Genomic DNA, 17,228 nt, shown 5'->3' on the forward strand with positions numbered 1-17,228 from the left:
TGCTCTCCTTCTCTGAGGAGGTTCTTCAGGCGGATCACACCCACATCAGATCTCCACATCTCCCTTCACTCCGCTCCGCTCCAGAGACCAGGACCACCGATGGATGGGGAGCAGGAATGAGTGCATGTTTACCTTCACAGATTGCCTCGTCTCCTCTTATCCCTGCTGCGTCTTCATTTCATCGCGAGCGATCGTGTACATCTGTTGTGTAAATACACAGCTCTGAAGGCAGCTTCATGCCGGGAGAAGGATTTTACGCCGGCCCACACCTTCAGAGCCTCCACAAACAAAGAAAGTAGAATAATTCACTGCTGAGAGTCAATTCTTTTCATAAAGCCTAGCCCCACACTTGCCAATCTAATTCAAAGTTTTACGATATCCAGTAGCTTTTAATTAAATTGATTTAAGCCCCGCTGGGAAACGTTCTGCAGCAGGTTTAAGTGCAGGTATGAATAAAGTGTAAACACAGGAAGTGAAAGGCAGTGTGTGTTTGCTCTTAGATGAGCTCGGTCTCATCACACATTATCTAAAGGGAAGTTAGTCGAAGGCAGTCAGAGCATATGGCCGTAAGACAACACTAGGATCTGGATTCGTCCAGGATCGCATGCCTTCCAATCAAACCCTCAAGATTTTTAAATGTTTTCATATTTTGAAGTGCTCCTTACTTGCATTATGATTGAGATTCTAGGCTGTCAGGAGTGACATGGGCAGATCACCCTTCATTAGGTCTGATGCACAGGAGCTTTCTGTGGCGAATCTGCTGGTGCTGCCCAAGCCTGAGCTCATACGAGTATGAAAGAGTACCATTCGATTCCTCACTGCTCTCAACCACAGCACCCTCAATACACAAACACAAGGAAGGTGCATACACTTCAGTAGGAAGACATCAGTGCATTTATAGGGAACCTCATGCAGTGTTTTTGAGAAATCTTACTTGATCTATTCTTGCAAGACCTGCCGTTGACCCAGGATAATGGTGCTCCAGCCATAAGGACGAGCTTCTTCCATCTTCATGCCAGACTGTAATTGGATCCAGCGCAGAAACAGGGGCCAGAAGGTTCTGGCACAAGAGATTGATGTGCTGAGGGATACAGAAGAAACTGTTTTACCCATCCACCAAACCTTGACCCCAAAACACATAGCGGGACCTCTCTGGGCTTCATGAAGCTCCTATTACTGTTCGTTCTGGAGCAGAGTTCGAGACCGAGCACCAGAGAGTGAGTCTCAGGTCTCCAGTTTATTTTCATTTGATTCAGCCGAGAGTCAGGTTTCTGTTACTGGGGTTGCTTGGCTGCATTTCTCCTTCCTGCGAAATGTGTCCTTTGTCATGTGTTAAAGCAATTATTTGTGCACTTCTCATTTGTTTTGTGTGGCCTTTGGACATTTAGAGGCTCGTTAATGCTCACATAGCGTCAAACAATGTGGCACTTGTCACTCTTGCTACTTTATTTGCAATTAAATGTCCCCATTCTCTTTTGGTGCCATGGTTCACATGAAATGGCCAAACAGTCAGGGTCTGCTTGGTTGGTGTGTGTGTTTCTGATTGGGTGGCTGATTAACAAACAAGAGCCAACATGTACTATTCCAGCGTCTAGGATGGTCATTGTGAAAGCAGTTCCTGTGGCGGCTGCTGTTTATATTCGTTCAATGCATCTCATTAACTGCTTTGCAACATTTGCACTTCTGGATCTCCTCCAGCTCGAGACCTCGGCCTTTCATGTCAGTGTTTTGTAGTTCAGGTCTGGGGCGTTCGCATGGCTGTAACTGACTACACAGCCTGAATGCAAGGGACGGGAGCTGCTGTGGGCTGTGACCATGACCCCGGGGGCCATGCTTTCTAATAAGCCCAAAAACGGAGTGGAGTGCAATCATGTCCAACAAGACAACAAAGCATCAAAAGGCCTCCATCTGCCAGCACACACAGGCAAGCATTGTGGGATAGCAGACGCCGAAAGAGTCTGCTCGCTTTAGAGAGGATCCAATTCAGTCATTGGCTTTCTTCTTTTCTTTAGCCTGTTTTTCTCCACAGATGGATGGAGAGGCTGTAGAGCTGGGAAACATAATGGATTTAGAGGGAAGTAGTCCATCGCGCTGGCTCTCCGGAGCACTTGCTGATGAGCTATCAAGGCTTCTCCACTCCAGACTGGAAGATGAGGAGTCGTGAAGTGTGTGGTTCCTCTAATGCACTTCTAATATGATGTTGGGTCATCCTGAGATGTTCAGATCAATTATGTTCCAAACTAACACAGAATTATTTCTTAAGGAAGGGCCGTGTGCACTTGTTCCAGTAGTGGATCAGAACCAAACGGACCTAATGCCCAAAATGTGTCATATCAAGAACAGTGTCTGAACAGTGTCTTGACAAAAATCTTGTTGCGAAAGTGTTTTTCTTCTGTTCATTTTGAAATTAACTTGTCAGTGCCGTCTCTGCTTCTGGTTGATCTTGGGTGATGGCATGGAAATACATGTAGGTGTCCACACTTGATAGCTTCATGATGCTTTTGTGTTATTTTTAAGCTTGAAAGCTCTGCCTGAAAGTCTCCACTCATTCATATGATAGAAAGAAATAACAAGTGAATTCTACAAAAAAATCTTTATCTTTATGTCCCATGGGTGAAAGAAGTTGATGAGACCAGATAAAACCAGCACTAGCCTTTAACTGGTCTCAGGATGTTACATGAAGGCATCCTCGAGTGCATAAGTGTTCAATATGAGACCATTACTTATTGGTTTTGCTGGTATTCTGTTTGTTCTGTTCTTTTTATTTAAGATCATTCTCAGTCAAATGTCCTTCTAATGGAATGATTGTCAATGTTTTCCACACTGCTCCTGTTGGTCACCCATCCCAGAACTGACCGTCTTCCATCATATCGGCTCTGGGTCGAGTAGTTTCAGCCGGATCCCTCCAGCGTGTCCATCAGAAACTCATTAATGCATACAGGTCCTCGTGAATATTAAAGAAGGACAACACTTGAACTGTCATCTGCCAGAAATATAAAGAGAATCCTAATGTAGTTAAGATTGATCATTATGGTGGAATACATGGGGATAAATATATGAGTGGAGGTGAGAGCGTGGCTTTCAGTAATATCATGAGAAGAGAAGATCTAACAGATATCAGGAAATGGAGAGGTTAAGTTTAATTGATGGCACAATAATTTTAGTCATTTCCTCCACATCAAGGCCACAGGCCATCAAGCTTATGAGTGTTTCAGATGTCAGAACCAACATTTGTTATACATTAGTTTTAGCATCTTCAGTCTGTTTTTCTAGATTTATTTTATTAAATGTTTATAACTTTCCATAATGTTTCAAATCATCTGAGCTCTTCGTGTTCAGGATTCATGCATTTTATTAGCTGATGAATGGCAGCCGTGTTTTCAAAAGTTGCCACATGATGTTTGAGTCTAGTACTGACCACACTGAACTTCCTGTCAATAGAGCTGCTTACTTGAAAGCCAGCTTCCAGATTGATTTATTTTTATGTTGGTTAAAGATCATTGCACAAAGAAATCAATGAATGGATTCCCTTTGCAGAGCTCCTAATTTAATCAGACCGGTGGCCGGTGGTCAATGGTTGTTGAGGCTACTCATAAGCTTCTTGAGAGATGTGTGAGAACACACAATCACATTCACTAGCTGCAATCACTGCATTGTGTTACACAGACCGTTTCACACTGCTCCAAATGTTGTATAGGATTGTTCTCATGAGGCTCCTCAAGTGCTAAAAGATGTGTTTTACACAATGGTTCTCATGTTTATTTCATCATCACACTCACATATGTCTCTTGTGTCGTAGGGTTCCTGGCATCACTATTGCCACAGACATCATCTGTGGGTTCCCAGGTGAGACGGACGAGGACTTCGAGCAGACGATGGAGCTGGTGAGGCAGTACCGCTTCCCCAGTCTCTTCATCAACCAGTTCTACCCTCGGCCTGGGACTCCAGCGGCCAAGATGGAGCAGGTTCCAGCACACGTGGTGAGATGACAAGCGGATTCATTAGGAAGTAAAAGCACATTAAAAATGCATTAATGTTATAAGTTGAGATTTAGGCTACAAGAAATATTAAAAGGAACACTGCTGTAAAAAGCCCCTTATTTATTGAAAGTGTTTGCAAACCAAATGTTATTACACTTTTGTTCATAAAGCAGTAGGCCTACTTTTAAATTAAAAAAAAGTGCACAATACACTGCTTTTGAATTCATTATTAGTTTTGTGCATAACAATGTGGTTAATTGAGATTTCTTTGTAACAGTTTACACAAAAACATTTAAGTGATGTTTTTAAATGTTTTAAGTTTACATAAAATTAAAAATTACATTTCCTGTTGCCTTAAATTATCTCAGGTATCTTATAAATATTAATATTTCTCAACTTCTAATTTAGGGAGTAATTCACTCAAACTTTTATCTATTTTTCAACTCGTATAATATAGGAAATACATTTAAATGTAGTCTTTTGCTGTCCATTCTCAGCCTAAACACAGGCTCTACTCTTCACCACAACGGTAACACTACAAAACCAACAGAACAGAAACCTTTGTAAATTATAATATAAAACAACATTTAAGTACTAACTTATGTCCCTCTGTGTTAATCTTGTGTAAAAACACACAAAATAACACTTAATTTCTACATTTATTTTCCTTGTTTGCTGATGCAAAGCATGCTGGGAACTAGAAAATGCAATCATTAAGTTCACCTTTCTACAACAAAATGTTGAGTTTACAGAACTCATTTAAATTAAGTCCAATGAACTTTCATTATTATTTGAGTGCATTTAACTAATTTCGTTTGATTAATTTTACTGTTCGGTTTTACAGTGTGACAATAAGGTCATTAAACGATAACTATGACCATAAAAAATAAAAAAACTTTAACAAAAACCTATTGTTTGCGACTGTGTTTGCTGTTGTTTTAATAGAGAAATATTTCACCGTTATAATAGTTTTCATAATGTAGATAGAAAGATTGCATAAGTCTTTGGTATTAATTTATGTAATAAAATGCCTATAATAAAGCAAAAATATTTTTTATCAGTTTAACCATTATACAGCATGACGATAAATAATTTTTGATCATATACATCGACTAAAATGTGACTAAAATGCAAATATTTTGTTGACTTGAACTTGACTGAAACTAAATAGCTAGTTTTAATGAGTTGGAATCGTTCACTGCAGCCTGGAATTGAACTACTGGTTTCGTCTGGTCAGAGGAGAACTGACCCCCAACTGAGCCTGGTTTCTCCCAAGGTTTTTTTCTCCATTCTGTCACCGATGGAGTTTCGGTTCCTTGCCGCTGTCGCCTCTGGCTTGCTTAGTTGGGGACACTTCATCTACAGAGATATCGTTGACTTGATTGCAAATAAATGCACAGACACTATTTAACTGAACAGAGATGACATCACTGAATCCAATGATGAACTGCCTTTAACTATCATCTTTGCATTATTGACACTGTTTTCCTAATGAATGTTGTTCAGTTGCTTTGACGTAATGTATTTTGTTTAAAGCGCTATATAAATAAAGGTGACTGGACGCTCAGTGGCATGTATGATTGCGTGTCACGGTGGTGTTGTGATGGAGCTCTTGTGCGTTTGCTGCTGGTGTTGCAGGTCAGTTTTTCTCTCTAGCAGCGGGGTCAAGGCTTTTGAAGGTTTAGTCTTCAGGGACGTCCCAGACCCACCTGGCACCTGCAGCCCTCTTCCAGACCCTTCAGAGAGGGTCAGCTCTGCATTAATAACTCTTCCAGATGTGTGTCGGGGTGCTCAGCACGTTTAGTCTGTGGGGTGATGAATGGCCTGGTGTTATCACTCGGGCCGAGCAGATCTGGCACACTGGAGGAGCTGGGAAAACTGGGAGCCTCCAGACTGGCATAATTACTCCCGAGTGAGGGAAGCGTTAGCGGAGATAAATTGGCATGATCTCCAGGAATGTTGCTCTTTCCAGCCGGACAGGTGTTTACCTTGACAGCCCGTCTGCCTCGGCGGCTCTCTTTGACCAGGGGAAATTAAGGCAGCTTCCTCCAGTCAAAGTTAAGGGGATCTGGATTCAACACTTCTGCCAGTTTTGCACAGGAGTCGGTGAGGAATACCCAACACATGTGAAAACAAATTCATCTTAAAATAAAGACAGATGGGCAAGGCCTGGAGCGACCGATGCAAGCTTCATGGGGAAAACTGGAACAAAACAACAGCTAAACTTGTGTCGCTCCCGATCAGGCCAGAACAGACTCTTCATTTCTAAATCATTCAGCCAGATCTCAGTCACCATGAGAAGTGTCCCCTCAGATCTACAGCGTGCTTGTTATCTGCCCTGTGTGACATCTCAGACCGCTTAAAGTGCTTTCTGATGGGAACAGGCAGTGACATCACTGCACTTCCTGTGGAGGAGAGAGCTCAACACCACATGCAGACGTATCTGTGTCTCATACTGTAATGAAGAATGCAACATTAGCATACTGCTCACTGCCTACACGGTTTAAAACATCTCATAAAGTTTGTGAAAATAAAAAAATTTGTCAAGGCTGCATTAAACTGATCAAAAGTGACAGTAAAGACATAATGTTGCAAAATATTTATATTTCAAAGAAATGTAGTTCTTTTGAACTTTATATTCATCTGTGAATCACAGTTTCCACACAAACATTGTGCAGCACAACTGTTTTCAACACTGATAATCAGAAATGTTTCTAGTGATGGTAGAAATGATCTGATGTCAAAGTCAAAACACACGGGTGAAGACAAAGAAATGAATAAACAGTAATTCACTTTAGATGAAACCATCTTCCAAATACCCAAATGTGTTACCTCTGAACTTTGGGTTGCATGAACACGTAATATATAAAAAAAAGATTTTCAGTTAAAGCAATGGGATAAAACTTGAGGTTCAAGTTGCATGCATTGCATTGTGGGATAGAGTAACGGTCAGCTCTGTTTCATGCTGCTGGATTTCACTGTGCAGCATCCAGTATTCTGCAGGAGCGTGTGTCCATTACATCCACTGATCTGTTTTTGTGAGTCGAGCAGATGGACAGTATATGAGGTGCCATCCTTCATCGCTGTTGCGGTGACAGATGCATGTTCAGTTTGGATTTATGAATAGCATCATGTGTCTATATGATCTCCATCTGCTGGAGATGTTTTCACACTTTGTGCAGAGCCAAGCAGCACACGATCACAATCACGATCAGTCACTGATCTGGAGATGCTCGTCTTCTCCTGTTGAATATTTATAGTCATGCAGCGGTCATGCACATGTTTAACGAGAACGACTCCCGCCGCACTCTGAAGAGCTCATGTTCCTGTCAGAGCTGCAGTTAACTGTCCACATGTCCTTTATAATCTATCCTTGCTATAACTCCTGTCACCTCTGACTAGGACTGGACGATATGGGATAACATTAACATCTTCTGCTGTTTTTTTTTGGGGGGGTGGTTTGACCGATTTGCAATTTTTAACTAGTCAACTTGAAAATGTAACTACAAAATGATTCAAGAACCTTATTCTCTATTAACCCTCTAGTTAAAGAAAATTATATTCCAAGTGCACCACACATGAAGTAAATGCTAAAGGTGACATAGAATGCATTGATACAACATTTTAAATTGTTCTTTGATGTCCCCAGAGTGTGTATGTAAAGTTTTTTTCATAAAAATACCTCACAGATCATTTTTTATAACTTGTTGAAATTTTAGGGTATGAGCCCAAAAGCGTAAGTTTTTTTCGTTTTAAATGAAAAGGAGCTGCTGCTTCCACCTCCCTTCTCAGACGAGTGCGGTTGTCCTCAGCGGTCTATGGAGACTCTGTTCGTTGGCTCATCCCAACACACAACACTTTTAATGGCTGTTTGGCACTGATATTGTACCTCCAGCAGCTACAGCAAGAGAACAGTAATGGCGGGCCGCTGCTTCTCTCTCAGGGCTGTGTATGTGCTAATAGGACAGAGAGCGTCACAAATGGGCGGGACTTCCCTGACTATGACGTCTTAGTAGTGAGAAACCTGGAACTGCTAATGTGGATAGACAATCTGACTTTGCTGCAGCCTGGAATTGAACTACTGGTTTCGTCTGGTCAGAGGAGAACTGACCCCCAACTGAGCCTGGTTTCTCCCAAGGTTTTTTTCTCCATTCTGTCACCGATGGAGTTTCGGTTCCTTGCCGCTGTCGCCTCTGGCTTGCTTAGTTGGGGACACTACATCTACAGCGATATCGTTGACTTGATTGCAAATAAATGCACAGACACTATTTAACTGAACAGAGATGACATCACTGAATCCAATGATGAACTGCCTTTAACTATCATTTTGCATTATTGACACTGTTTTCCTAATGAATGTTGTTCAGTTGCTTTGACGCAATGTATTTTGTTTAAAGCGCTATATAAATAAAGTTGACATTGACATTGTTTATGATTTATTAGGATTATAAAACAATTAGTGCGTCGATATTTACCATTATAGGCTGTTTGTTCTAACACACTGCGCGCATGTGTTCAAAAACCTTATAAAAGTGTTTTTTTTTCTTTTCTTTTTTTTTTTTTTTGCATTTTATGGCACCTTTAACCAAATCTCTTGTTAAATATATTTGCAGAAAAGATGCATGAACTATAACTACATCTTGTACAAACTTGTCTTACACGTTCAGAAGTAATGTGAGGAAAATGCTTTAAAAATCTCAAAAGTCAAGGTAATTCAAACTCAAAATGACTGAAGGTGTATAACACCAGTAGACTATTATTAACCAAAAATGTTCTGTAAAAACAACAGCAGCTTTCAGCCTGTCACCATGATGCACACATGAAATATCAGACATAAAGTAGAAGTTACAGGTTTATATGCTAGCAGTGCTTTTCCATTGTTATTTCTGTGTAAACATGGATGTGTTTGACTGCTGCGCTCACGTCTCTCACATGAAACCGCTTTCTAAAACACAGCACTCAAGTTAAAAGTTCACTCTCATCTTCTTGCATGTTTTTCTCATTCCACTGCCGTGTTAGATCTTAGTCAAATCAACACGTTGTGTGTGATATGAAATATTAAATGTAGTTAATATTTGCATAATTTATTTATTTATTCCATCCACCCGCGACACACCTGTAAATAATCAGAATGCATTTTATTACCCGACTTAGGTATGGGTAATATGTTTGCTGCGTAAATCAGACGGACTTACTGAAAATGCTTTATCGGGCATATTACATGAAAGATGAAATGACATCTACAATTTTCTGAAGATAGTATTCCTTCAGAAATACAGTGATATAAAAACACCCGTGCCTCGTTTTGATTTTTAAACGTGCAGTACATGCTTATGTTTATTCAACAAAACCACAAATAAATAACTGTATGGTAAACACATCCCACAGAACAACCACCTGAGCCGACTTCACTCCACTCATCACCTCAACTTTACCTGTGTTTGTAGCCGGTCTCATAGCCAGACTGATCAAGCACTTAACTTTGGGCAATGCACGTGCACCAGATGAAACGTCTATATAAAGCTTGAAGCATCAGAATCGGCATCGTTTTTAGCTGATCATCATGAAATCTGTACTCAGTAATGTACAGTATGGAGATCCCTACTGTTTACTGTTATCACCGGCATGAGTGTCTGATTCTAATGTTTGCTAATATTTCTGTTCTAAATTGTGATTCCTAGATGCAATAAAAATGTAGTTGTGGCAATACATTCAACTCAAATTAATCTATAAAATCGCCCTACTTCTGAGGATCCTCTGACTGCTCTGTTTGTGAGTCGATGCGAGCCCCCAGCGGAGGAGGAACTGTACGGAAATGCACTGATTCCCTGCTGTACAGCGTCACATATGATTGTCTCATTTAGATCTGCTCGAGTCAAACGGAAACACTAGGAAACCCTACAGTGACCTTTGTCTGTCTTGCCCTTGGACGTCTCTGTGAGGCTGAGCGACGACTTCAGAAAAGGGGGAAAGCGGTTATTTGGCTTATGGAGATGATTTTTCACCTCAGCCTGCTGCTTTGGGGCCACTGTAATCTCAGGACCCCGGCCCTAATAGACTGAAATATTGAGTTTCTCAAGGTCACTCCGGGGTTCATCTTTTCTGATCAAATTTCGGTTCCTATTTTCCCCCCGAATGAAGATGTGTGATTTGTGGAGTGTATTCTCTGAAGGCCTCTGGCTGGGCTCTCTCCTCCTCTGTCTGATTACACTCAGAGAGATGGAGACACAGGGGAACGGTGTTGGCATGGGTTCACTCTCGTGTCTGCGTGTGATCGCAGGATGTCCGTCGAGCTGTTTACAGTGTTCTCTGTTCATCTGAAAGTGAAAGTGAAAGTGAAGTGACATTCAGCCAAGTATGGTGACCCATACTCAGAATTTGTGCTCTGCATTTAACCCATCCGAAGTGCACACACACAGAGCAGTGAACACACACACACACACACACTGTGAACACACACCCGGAGCAGTGTTCATCATTTATGCTGCGGCGCCCGGGGAGCAGTTGGGGGTTCGATGCCTTGCTCAAGGGCACCTAAGTCGTGGTATTGAGGGTGGAGAGAGAACTGTACATGCACTCCCCCCACCCACAATTCCTGCCGGCCCGGGACTCGAACTCACAACCTTTCAATTGGGAGTCCGACTCTCTAACCATTAGGCCACGACTTCCCCTGTGATCTGTTATATCAGATGTTCAGGAGGGTTTCAGTACTGTGTGTCTGACAGATCTCATGAGCTAAAGTGGTTCTGGATCGTAGGAATGCAATGTAGGAAAACAAAATGGAAGATTAATCATACTAAAGTCTGTTAAAATAATCGCAATCGGATGATAAGGGTTTGTTAAAATTGGTATCGGACCCACAAAGTCCTGTCGATGCATCCCTAATTTGAATATTGGTTATTTGATATGAGTAGTTAAGAGTCCAGGATGTCTATAATGTGCATCTGTTCTGTTTCATTGTCCTCAGTCTGTTGTACTCCTGAATGGTGACTCCATTTACTATTTTCAGTTTAATTGAGTCTTACAGCCATTATCTCAAATGTTTGTCACCGTTTTCCTGATGTGAATCACTCATGAATCAGATATGTGATGTGTATATTATAGAGACAGCCCCACTGGCTGTGAAACATGACTTCTCTTCAACTAGACGCTGCATAATTGCACATAATTAGCCTTTCTTGAACTCGTGACTGCATTAGAATCCATCACATCTCCTCAATGCTCAGCATTTGCATTTCATTACACATTAGGGAAGTATGAGCTTTTATATGAAACGGAGAGGTCTTGAGGGCAAATATCCTCATTTTCTTTCCTTCAAGTGTTTGTTCTTCATTCCACTGTCTGATGGCCTTCAGAGTTCACAGACTTGATTTTGGTTCCATTCTTCCCTCTCTTCAGTTAATTAACTCTGGGGTTTGTTGTTCTTCTTCTCTTTCACAGAAGAAACACAGAACCAAAGAGCTCTCTGCCCTCTTCCACTCCTACAACCCTTACGACCACAAGGTAAGAGAAGCTGGGTTTTAACCTATGTTTAATATAGATGTTAATGCGGTTTCATTTATTTATTTATGTGTGTGCATTGAATTCCATAGAGAGGTTATTATTAGATGTAAAATGATGAGTGATATCGGTGTGCTGTTTGAGCTCATGTAGCTCTATCACAGAAACGCTCTCGTCTCATTCTGACACTGATCTTTATTAACCAAAGAGAACAGCAGATCTGTGGTGATGCTTCTTAAAATACTTTCTGCTTTCAGCTTCTATCAGCTTTTTCTTGCTTCAGTGGACGTTGATCTATGTGTTATGTGTGTATCCTGTCGTTTCTTACAGTCTGCTTATGTCTGAGATTAAATAAAGGTAGAGGTCAGAGGTCAGAGGGAAGGATCAGAATGCATCTAGGCTGATGTGAGTGAACAGATCTTCATACAGGGACTCCTAAACCAGATCTGTGCTCCTCTCTCTCTGCCTGAGTGTGATTAAATGAAGAGGAGCCACATCATGAGGTCAGAGGTCATTCAGAAACCTCAGGTCCACATTAAAACATGATGTGAAGCTCACTGCTCAGTTTGAGCTCGGGCTGAATGTGAATGTGAGGTGTGGATCAGAAGCCTCTTTTTGTGCTGAAGACTGACTTCCTCACATTATTCTGCTGATTATGAGCCAGCTTCCTATAAAATAAGTTTAGTGTCATTTATGCAGGAATACTGCAGAATGCTGGGATGGATCAGTCATGTATTCCACTGACGACATGCGTAATAAATGTGTGTGATTTGATTTTGATCAGATTGTACAGTGTTGCTGTGTGTCACAGATCTGTTCCTCGTGCGTTTTGCTTCAGTCTGAGCTCATGATGCATGTGTTTATTTTACATTTAAATCTGAATGCATCAAGGATTGATGCTTATTTGCATAATGTAGCCCTGCCCCCAGCCCCTCCCCCAGTCGTTAGCACAGTAATTACACATGGCCGTGATTCCTGAGGCTTTTTCACATCGCTCTTCACATACATGTTGTTCTTACATTGCAAGATGTGCCTGGAGTAAGTGTGTGTGTGTGTGTGTGTGTGTGTGTGTGTGTGTGATTGAAGTGAAAGTGACGTGACATACAGCCAAGTATGGTGACCCATACTCAAAATTTGTGCTCTGCATTTAACCCATCCAAAGTGCGCACACACACAGCAGTGAACACACACACACACACACATACATAGTGAACACACACACCCAGAGCAGTGGGCATCATTTATGCTGTGGCTCCCGGGGAACAGTTGGGGGGTTCAGTTCCTCAAGGGCAGTCTAACCTCTGGTTGGCAGAAATTTAAGTCCCTGTTCAGTCTATTTAGCTGCAGTCAGGCACTTACACACACACACACACACACACACACTCATTGTTATGTATTTGTAACAATATCACACACTTGTCATTTTTCTGTAGCATCATTATGTCATTACATCATTTCCAGTGATGGATTGTGATTAATAACATGACAGCGGTGGAAATAATATTTCAATCTGCTTTGGAATGAAAGTACTTATTCTAATCTAATAACACAAGTAATATTTTCACACCTTCTGCATGATCTCAGAATGATAGTTTGATGAGAGTAATAGTCTGCTCGGTGATTTGCTGCTTCACTCCGTGTAGAGAGCCCTTAACGAGAACAGGAGCTCTGCTGGAAATGACATCAGTTGTGATGTCACAGAGTTTCAGAAATGAGCTGTGTGTGTGTGTGTGTGTGTGTGTGTGTGTCCACGAGACTGGGGCTGTGGGTCATGCTGCTGAAGGCTGTGCTGAGAGCGAGCAGCTCTGGCTGTGTGTCCAGTATAGGCTGGGATCAGCGTCTGGCAGCGCTGGATAACTCCTCTCCACAATAACACACAGACGTGTGTCCTGCCACGCTGAATAACCTGCTCTCCTAGCTCTGCTAATGTCCTGTGCTGTGAATGAAGTCATTACACTAACCTCAGAAAGCCCTTCAGAGCAGGAGGCAGACAGAAATGAGCCTTGCTTTTGTTGCTGGGGATTTTAATGTCATTCCCTTCATGTCCCTCACTTGTGCTAAATCTCAATAATTCATGAGTGATTTTCTGAGATTTATTTTGTTGTTGTGTAGTGTTTGCTGGGAAACGGTCTCGTTTCTTGCAGCAAAAACCTGATGAATTAACAATGGTAATAAACACTTAGCCAGGTTTATTGTCAAGGAAATCGCTTGTTTATCTTGATTATTATATTTGTTGTTGTTTTGTTTTCTAGTTGTTGTTACAGAAGCTGCACACATTGAATCAGAAGGTTAAAATGTAGCTCAATATTTTCTGTATTTATACAAATTAAATTAAATCCCAAAGGGGAAACAAGCTAGTAAATCACACAATTAATTTTTTTTTAAGTCTAAAAATGCACAAAGTTTCCTGTGAGGGTTAGGGTTAGGTGTAGGGTTGGTGTAGGGCCATAGAATATACAGTTTGTACAGTATAAAAACCATTACACCTATGGGATGAACACACTTTACACAAAAACAAACATGTGTGAGTGTGTGTGTGTGCGTGTGTGTGTATCGTGTGTGTGCGTGTGTGTGTGTGTGTGTGTGTTTGTGAGAGAGAGTATCACTGTGTGAGAGTGTATCGGTGTGTGTCTGTGTGTGAGTGTATCGGTGTGTGTGTCTGTGTGTGAGTGTATCGGTGTGTGTCTGTGTGAGAGTGTATCGGTGTGTGTCTGTGTGTGAGTGTATCGGTGTGTGTGTGTGTGTGTGTCTGTGTGTGAGTGTATCGGTGTGTGTCTGTGTGAGAGTGTATCGTGTATCGGTGTGTGTCTATGTGTGAGTGTATCGGTGTGTGTCTGTGTGAGAGTGTATCGTGTATCGGTGTGTGTGTCTGTGTGTGAGTGTATCGGTGTGTGTGTGTGTGTCTGTGTGTGAGTGTATCGGTGTGTGTCTGTGTGAGAGTGTATCGTGTATCGGTGTGCGTCTGTGTGAGAGTGTATCGGTGTGTGTCTGTGTTTGAAATGTATCGGTGTGTGTCTGTATGTGAGTGTATCGGTGTGTGTCTGTGTTTGAGTGTATCGGTGTGTGTGTTTGAGTGTATCGGTGTGTGTGTGTGAGTGTATCGGTGTGTGTCTGTGTGAGAGTGTATCGGTGTGTGTCTGTGTGAGAGTGTATCGGTGTGTGTCTGTGTTTGAGTGTGTCGGTGAGTGTCTGTGTGAGAGTGTATCGGTGTGTGTCTGTGTGTGAGTGTGTCGGTGAGTGTCTGTGTGTGAGTGTATCGGTGTGTGTCTGTGTGAGAGTGTATCGGTGTGTGTCTGTGTGAGAGTGTATCGGTGTGTGTCTGTGTGTGAGTGTGTCGGTGAGTGTCTGTGTGTGAGTGTATCGGTGTGTGTCTGTGTGAGAGTGTATCGGTGTGTGTCTGTGTGAGAGTGTATCGGTGTGTGTCTGTGTGTGAGTGTGTCGGTGAGTGTCTGTGTGTGAGTGTATCGGTGTGTGTCTGTGTGAGAGTGTATCGGTGTGTGTGTGTGTGTCTGTGTGTGAGTGTATCGGTGTGTGTCTGTGTTTGAGTGTATCGGTGTGTGTCTGTGTGAGAGTGTATCGGTGTGTGTCTGTGTGAGAGTGTATCGGTGTGTGTCTGTGTGTGAGTGTGTCGGTGTGTGTCTGTATGTGAGTGTATTGGTGTGTGTCTGTGTGTGAGTGTATCGGTGTGTGTCTGTGTTTGAGTGTATCGGTGTGTGTGTGTGTGAGTGTATCGGTGTGTGTCTGTGTCAGAGTGTATCGGTGTGTGTCTGTGTCAGAGTGTATCGGTGTGTGTCTGTGTGAGAGTGTATCGGTGTGTGTCTGTGTGTGAGTGTGTCGGTGAGTGGCTGTGTGTGAGTGTATCGGTGTGTGTCTGTGTGAGAGTGTATCGGTGTGTGTGTGTGTGTCTGTGTGTGAGTGTATCGGTGTGTGTCTGTGTGAGAGTGTATCCTGTATCGGTGAGTGTCTGTGTGAGAGTGTATCGGTGTGTGTCTGTGTTTGAGTGTATCGGTGTGTGTCTGTATGTGAGTGTATCGGTGTGTGTCTGTGTGAGAGTGTATCGGTGTGTGTCTGTGTGTGAGTGTATCGGTGTGTGTCTGTGTTTGAGTGTATCGGTGTGTGTCTGTGTGAGAGTGTATCGGTGTGTGTCTGTGTGACAGTGTATCGGTGAGTGTCTGTGTGAGAGTGTATCGGTGTGTGTCTGTGTGTGAGTGTATCGGTGTGTGTCTGTGTGAGAGTGTATCGGTGTGTGTCTCTGTTTGAGTGTATCGGTGTGTGTCTGTGTTTGAGTGTATCGGTGTGTGTCTGTGTGAGAGTGTATCGGTGTGTGTCTGTGTGAGAGTGTATCGGTGTGTGTCTGTGTGTGAGTGTGTCGGTGTGTGTCTGTATGTGAGTGTATCGGTGTGTGCCTGTGTGTGAGTGTATCGGTGTGTGTCTGTGTTTGAGTGTATCGGTGTGTGTCTGTGTTTGAGTGTATCGGTGTGTGTCTGTGTGAGAGTGTGTCGGTGAGTGTCTGTGTGATAGTGTATCGGTGTGTGTCTGTGTTTGAGTGTATCGGTGTGTGTCTGTGTTTGAGTGTATCGGTGTGTGTCTGTGTGAGAGTGTATCGGTGTGTGTCTGTGTGAGAGTGTGTCGGTGAGTGTCTGTGTGATAGTGTATCGGTGTGTGTCTGTGTTTGAGTGTATCGGTGTGTGTCTGTGTTTGAGTGTCTCAGGGTGTGTCTGTGTGAGAGTGTATCGGTGTGTGTCTGTGTGAGAGTGTATCGGTGTGTGTCTGTGTGTGAGTGTGTCGGTGTGTGTCTGTATGTGAGTGTATTGGTGTGTGTCTGTGTGTGAGTGTATCGGTGTGTGCCTGTGTTTGAGTGTATCGGTGTGTGTGTGTGTGAGTGTATCGGTGTGTGTCTGTGTCAGAGTGTATCGGTGTGTGTCTGTGTGAGAGTGTATCGGTGTGTGTCTGTGTGTGAGTGTGTCGGTGAGTGTCTGTGTGTGAGTGTATCGGTGTGTGTCTGTGTGAGAGTGTATCGGTGTGTGTGTGTGTGTGTGTCTGTGTGTGAGTGTATCGGTGTGTGTCTGTGTGAGAGTGTATCGTGTATCGGTGAGTGTCTGTGTGAGAGTGTATCGGTGTGTGTCTGTGTTTGAGTGTATCGGTGTGTGTCTGTATGTGAGTGTATCGGTGTGTGTCTGTGTGTGAGTGTATCGGTGTGTGTCTGTGTTTGAGTGTATCGGTGTGTGTCTGTGTGAGAGTGTATCGGTGTGTGTCTGTGTGACAGTGTATCGGTGTGTGTCTGTGTGTGAGTGTGTCGGTGAGTGTCTGTGTGAGAGTGTATCGGTGTGTGTCTGTGTGTGAGTGTATCGGTGTGTGTCTGTGTGAGAGTGTATCGGTGTGTGTCTGTGTTTGAGTGTATCGGTGTGTGTCTGTGTTTGAGTGTATCGGTGTGTGTCTGTGTGAGAGTGTATCGGTGTGTGTCTGTGTGAGAGTGTATCGGTGTGTGTCTGTGTGTGAGTGTGTCGGTGTGTGTCTGTATGTGAGTGTATCGGTGTGTGTCTGTGTGTGAGTGTATCGGTGTGTGTCTGTGTTTGAGTGTATCGGTGTGTGTCTGTGTTTGAGTGTATCGGTGTGTTTCTGTGTTTGAGTGTATCGGTGTGTGTCTGTGTGAGAGTGTGTCGGTGAGTGTCTGTGTGATAGTGTATCGGTGTGTGTCTGTGTTTGAGTGTATCGGTGTGTGTCTGTGTTTGAGTGTATCGGTGTGTG

The 17,228-nt window shown here is 42.8% G+C and overlaps 1 protein-coding gene across 2 annotated transcripts in view; it reads left to right on the forward strand.

Moving 5' to 3' along the window:
* cdkal1 (CDK5 regulatory subunit associated protein 1-like 1) overlaps positions 1–17,228 on the forward strand; it is a 231,760-nt gene that overhangs the window by 169,291 nt on the left and 45,241 nt on the right. For both annotated transcript variants that reach the window (XM_059567198.1, XM_059567199.1), the window contains exons 11-12: positions 3,800–3,980; positions 11,421–11,483. In XM_059567198.1, the coding sequence (XP_059423181.1) occupies positions 3,800–3,980; positions 11,421–11,483 (244 nt within the window). The remainder of the gene's footprint in view (positions 1–3,799; positions 3,981–11,420; positions 11,484–17,228) is intronic.

Source organism: Carassius carassius, chromosome 15 (genome assembly GCF_963082965.1).
Source record: "Carassius carassius chromosome 15, fCarCar2.1, whole genome shotgun sequence".
NCBI classification, from domain to species: Eukaryota; Metazoa; Chordata; class Actinopteri; order Cypriniformes; family Cyprinidae; genus Carassius; species Carassius carassius.